The sequence below is a fragment of the Protomyctophum bolini genome (genome assembly GCF_963924005.1).
Source record: "Protomyctophum bolini genome assembly, chromosome: 18".
Lineage (NCBI taxonomy): Eukaryota > Metazoa > Chordata > Actinopteri > Myctophiformes > Myctophidae > Protomyctophum > Protomyctophum bolini.
In genome coordinates this window covers 25,386,874-25,393,114 of record NC_137879.1, presented here as the reverse complement: position 1 = coordinate 25,393,114, position 6,241 = coordinate 25,386,874, and the positions used below count along the sequence as shown (strand labels likewise).

General features: G+C 43.8%; 1 protein-coding gene across 4 annotated transcripts in view; it reads left to right on the top strand.

Annotated features, from left to right (window-relative positions):
- Window positions 1–745: 745 nt before the first annotated feature.
- The window catches only part of LOC308332769 (ATP-citrate synthase), a 32,849-nt gene continuing 27,353 nt past the window's right edge, over window positions 746–6,241 (top strand). For all 4 annotated transcript variants that reach the window (XM_080788846.1, XM_080788845.1, XM_080788844.1 and 1 more), the window contains exons 1-2: window positions 746–866; window positions 5,575–5,759. In XM_080788846.1, coding sequence (XP_080644972.1) covers window positions 5,601–5,759 — 159 coding nt within the window. In that variant the 5' untranslated portion in view covers window positions 746–866; window positions 5,575–5,600. The remainder of the gene's footprint in view (window positions 867–5,574; window positions 5,760–6,241) is intronic.

The window sequence follows — 6,241 nt, the reverse complement described above, 5'->3', positions numbered from 1 at the left end:
ATTCAGGAATGCCTACTTTCTGGCCTTGACAACCCATGCATCCAAACAGAAAAGTCCTATCTGATTGCATTAAACAACGTTAAACAATGTTAAACTCACTTTGCATGTTGCTTTGCAACTCAATGTGCAATTCACTTTAAGCATGCGCATACCCTCTATAATAAGAGTGGCTTTTTTCAGCCAATTTCATTGGGAAAAAATGCTGTCTGTATTACACTTATTACACTATTATACGTATTACACTATTACACTAATATACTTATTACACTATTACATTTTTTTACTTGCACTTATCGGATTGAGGGAACATAGGGCTGAGGGAACATAGGGTATGTTTTGGAAGGGAGGAACATAGGGCTGAGGGAACATATAGGGATGACCCCAATGTGCTGACCTCACCTCATCACATTTGTCATGAATCTGTCTTTAGCCCAAGGAGTGTATTTTGTGCAAAACTAATGCTTGGAATGGATTCCGAATCATGAAAACCCCCTAAGCGTTTGCTTATTGCTACTTCGCCGTACGACAGTGCTGCTCGACGACAATAACCGATCTACAAGCTCGCGGCACGTTCCGTAAACCAACCGCCGTGCGCTTGCAGATCTGTTATTTTTCGATCAACCTCCATCACGACCAACAGCATCAACCACGCGGGTGTGGGCGTGGTCGTACGGAGCCACGTGGCCGCGCGTGGACCAATAAGACGCGTGGTTGGGGCTGTGTAAGGCATCGCCAGATGATCGTCTGATGAGAGAGCAGTAGAGAGAGAGAGAGAGAGCAGAGAGGTTGAGGACTGGTTCCCACTTCAACTTGACCACCAGGACACAACTCCACCAGAAGTCCACACACTCACGACTATTAACCAGGTAACTAAGACATTAATCATTATTTATTATTAAGCAATCATTTATTTAATCATTCTGTATAGCTGTCATTTTGTTTAAGGGTAAACTAAAACAGACAACAGTATCTTGGTTGTACTGTGGGGTAAACAAACGATCCTAAACGTGCACAAGGAGCTCATTGTTGTCTAGATCTATAGAACCGTGTTATGAATATGATATATTAGAAAACAATGACTGCTAGCCTTGCACGATGATGATGATTATGACTGCGGCGAACGTGATGCGGGGGCCCCCCTGCTCCTCATCAATCTGTGGCCCTGACCACAGCTTGTTGGAGATCTGCTGTGGTCAACAAGCGACACCGTGGTACGATGGGGAATAAATGCAGCTTACAACACTGCTGCTGAAGTGCCATCACCCGGATCATGTTTGTTTATTCACAGATCACCCACCCTAACTAACAGTGACGTTAGTTAGCAGGTTAGCATAGCCATGCTGCCGGTGGTTAGCTTGAAAGTGGGTGTGGTGCAGTGTAGTTGTAGTGAAACGGCAACAACAGGGGTAAAAAGTTGTGTAGAATTTGGAGAAGTGATGATGTTTTGACGCCCAAAGTGCTGACGCTCGGTAAAGCGGATAGCTGCTCCGCTAGCCGCATCAAGGCTAATCCCCTACCTCCATGCTCTTCTGCCAGCCTCTCATGCATTATAGTGGCTGCACCGAGAATGGTGACCTGTCAAAATCTGCGACAGAAACGTTCTAACCCACACATTCGGCTTGTATGTGTCACAATGTATGTCATTTTAATGCACATGCATCATCGCTTCTCGACTGCTCAGTGCTCACCCCCAGAAAAAACCTTCTGGTTGTCGTAGAATTCGATGGGACACCGATATCGCTGCAATACACCCATCCTCCTCTCCACAGATGGTCACTCACTACTAGACAGTGACAGACAGTCAGTCCATACATTAACAGCTACTTTTCAGACAGTGGATTACGCTGTAAAATCCTGGGTGTCATGCTTAAGTCTGGAGTGTTTACAAATGCTGTTTACTTTTGATTCACGATTTACAAATAAAATCAATACGGAGAAGATTTCGTGTAACGTCCGTCCTAGTAGCTACTATAGGCTGATACTCTGATATTGTCAGTCGTGCCAAGTACACAACTGATATTGTCAGCCGTGTACTTGGCATTCTAAAGCATCATTTTAGCCATCAACTATGCATGTATTAACAGTACAGTAGCTGGGATACGAAAACCCTCATAAAACAGAGTCACTGATACGAGATAAGGTGCTTCTTATCAGCCCAAAGTGCCTCTTATCAGCCCCCTGTCGTCTTATCTGTCTACTTAATTGTAAATGCACAATGTTGTGCCAGTGATGAGTGCAAGGCAGGGCACCTACCAGTTGCACCTGTTGGCTGTCCTACCTACCAGTCTCTGGTTTTGTCACACAGGCTGTGAGCCCCCCCCCCCCCCCCCAAGCCATTAGTGAGCAGGTGTATAAAAGAATAATGTAAGTGTGGAGCTGGATGAGCTGTTCAGGCCACTGTGTTTGAAAGGGGAATGTCTCCAATGGAGTACAACGTGCCATCTGCATCTGGTTTTGAATTTATGAACCAGACCCATCTTATATTTATTCCAGAACACACTGTTGCCTTAACTATACTGTGATTACTTCAGCTGCTGCTGACACACAGATAAATGAACAGCACTGCAGAATTATACTGTTTTTAAATCTGAAAATGTACAAATGTATTACAGGCCATTTTAATTACATGTGTACAACACTCCATTCCAGGGTTATTGAATAACTACCCTGGAATGGACAGCGTTGGGGCACAAATACCTTCCACAGGAGCTTTTAAAGATTGTGACAATGAGGGGCGATTGGTGGTGATGTGAAAACAAATGTTTTTTTAAGGCACTGGTAGGTCACGTCTTGCGGGTTTAGCAACCTGTGATTCAGTTTGATTTGCATTGGGTAACCATAATGATGCAACAACTTCCTGGAAGCTCCTGTGCTTGCATTCTAGACCTGCTGTGCCTGCCTTTATAATGCAAACGCTGTGCTGCGGTACTGAAACTAGCACGTGTCTGAATTATTTGGACCGAAACCTGTTTTCTCAGTCTGAACACACAACCTTTACTACACTTTTTAGACACAATAGCAGTAGGTATCACTGCAGTAGTAGGAAACTTAACGGGTGCTAATGAGGAGGGTTTGGCCTAGAAAATTAGCCTTTACTGAGCCTCTTATCAGAAAAATAACTTAAATATTAGAGAAGTGTAAGTGTCCATTCAAAAGCTGAAAGAAATGCCTGCAAGAATCTCAGCATGATTGTACAAACATTGACTGTGATTGCTGTATCCCCCACGGGACATGATGCCCACCCCAGGACTTAATGCCCACCCTGGGTGGGAATTGTGGGTTGTCATTTCCATCATGGCCACACTGTGACATGTCCACCCTGGGAGGGACACCCCAGGATGTTTGTTGTGTCCACCCTGGGATATCATGTCTGTCCATCCCAGGGCTTGGTCACCCTGTTCACCATGTCCAACCAAGCATTATAATAATGTAAACTACAGGACATTTTATCCACTCCAGCAGGACATTTTGTCTTCCCCAGCAGGACATTTTGTCCACTCCAGCAGTGTGTCTTCCCCAGTAGAACATCATGCATCTTGAATGCACACCTCAGAGATATTTTGTTATTGGTAGCGTGCTACATGCAGCGAGTCTTTAATTGTACATCCATCCACGTGCAGCACAAAGAGAGGTCTGTTGACTGAAGACTACGCATGTGTATTGCGGACACACATGCACGTGCACGCATGTGCATCACAGCATGCACACAGAACGGCTGCATAAGCTAAGCCTATTGTTAAATAGTGTAAGAGTTTTAAACTTTTAGACACACACAAGTAGATTTAAAATCAGACAAACATATTTACTACACACTAGCGAAAATAAAAAGTTTGCTTTTTATTTTCTTCTTGTGTGCTGAACACCACACAGCAGCAGTATAGCCTACTGGAGCCATAGCCTACTGCAGTTAAAGCTGTTATGCAAAGTAGTAGCCATTTGAAGTCGGCACGGTACTTGACACGGTGTGAAAATAGGGGGGGGACGCCAGTAAACCTAGACCACTTGGTGCGTCTTGGAAAGTCTGGTGACGTGAGGTTGGTGCGTCTTCTCTTGAATCTAGGGGGACACGTTCTAGCGTGCATGCATGTGCACCGTTCCAGGCATAGGATATTGGACTATGTCCTACCTAAGTGAACTGAAATCTCTGTCCTCTCATAAGAGCTTGAACTGAATTCATAGTTTAAGCTAGCTTGTTATACTTTGTAGTTTGTGTGTACCCAATTAACCAAAATAGGGATACATCAGCTCAGCTGTATAATTGCCGAAACTAATTTACTGAAAGTAAAATAATGGTGCATATAATGGCTAAAATCGGACTCGTGCTCCAATAAAAATTAAAACTTATTTTTCAATGGCCTTGTCGGCACCCAAGTGTTTGTGTGTGTGTGTGATGGGAGTGGCGTATACTGACAAATTTTCCTGAATTTCGAACGAATTTCATGTATTTCAGCCTGAAATATGTGCTCACATAAAGTGTTGATTAGTGTCCTGTCCTTGCTGTTGATTTAGCTCGGTGAGTTATAAATGGATAAACTAACATTGAGAATTTTACTGTGTAGAACAGCCAAGCTTCTCTGGGTAATTTATAACCCAAAGTAGGTACTGTCTCAGTTTCTCAACAGAGCAATTATTGTGTTGCAGCTGCCAGCTAACCATTCAATACTACCGCTGTCTTCATCTGACAAAGTCTTCCTCAACAGAAACTTGTTTGTTCTGCCTGGCTTTTAAGTCCAAGGTTGCAGAATGCTTCAAGGCTGCTGCCTAGCTAACTAAACAAAGCCACTAACTATATACTGTGACACTGTCTGTTGCATATCTTTTATTTTGCATATTTGGGCTGGTACTGTTCACACGCAGTGCAGCCTCTCTTGTCCATAGTACTGCAGCAATGTGACAATTCTATTACAACAGGAGTTGCCTCTTGTCCTTTTCTGACCTTGATTGAATAATGTGACTAGCACGTGTTCATCAGAAAACACAATTCTTACATTCTCTATATAAGGTCAGTCGTTGGATGTTCATGGTCCCATAAATGTTCAACCCAACAAAAAACAAAGCAACCCATGTATGTAAATAGCTCTGGATTAAGACCGTCTGCTAAATGCCTAAATTGTATGCATACATAGTTGAGCCCAGTTTTAATGTTTTTTTTCACCCACACACATGTAATGTAATGTGACTTCCACTACCGGTACTTAGAAAAGCCCTACTGTATATACATTTCAATTTTCAGGTATTATTATTTTTTTTATTTTTGTATTTCAGCCCAAGTTTCATTCTGTCTATTCAGTACCTCCATGTGAACAAAGCATGGATGAAGCTTAAGAAATTAAATCAAGCTTCTATAGTGTTACAATCTTTTGGTTTTGCCTCTATGGTCACCACCTCTTTTTGTGTAGAAAGTTAGAAACAGAAACTCGGTTTGTCTCCTCCCCCTCTCCTGCTGTTAGCTGAATCTGCTAACACTGTGTGCTATGACACTGTGGCACTGTCAGGACTGAGGACAGGAGACTTAAAACGTTCAAGCTAGAGCTTCCTACCTGATCTGGTACTCTCCTTCCCTCCCCCCCCAAGTGTGCTAGGCAGCCAGCGCAGCAGCCATGTCGGCCAAAGCCATCTCGGAGCAGACGGGCAAGGAGTTCCTCTACAAGTACATATGCACGGCGGCCGCCGTGCAGAACCGCTTCCAGTACGCCAACGTCACGTCTGAGACAGACTGGGATCGCCTGACGCAGGATCACCCCTGGCTACTGACTGAGGTAACAAACAAACAAACACACCCAGTGATGTAAATAGGTTGTCAATGTAATGAGTCCCGGGATGCAGGGATGGTCTTTTAGATGAGTCCCAGGGACATCTTATGAGTCTCACTTCAATGACGTTAGGAGTCATATTTTGCCATTTTTACAAATTGCAGCATTGCAATTGTCTGCCCACCCAGTGGGCACCCAGTGGGCAGACAGAGGCATCGGAGACTGTCTCAGAGATTGAATGCTTTCTTATCGTCACTCTACACAAATCCATGCATATGATTTCAGAAGCACTAGTAAGACTGAGACACTGAGTGTAAAATGACCATCGCCCTATCATTAGAATCACACAAATCTATAGGCATTCGGTAACTAGTATTTGGGGTTTAAGTGGTTACTTAACCCGCCTCTATACTGACTGGGGTCTACTGACAGCATGCATACAAATTCTGGTGCCGAGTCTGGATAAACGGGACCACACTGCAAGTTGC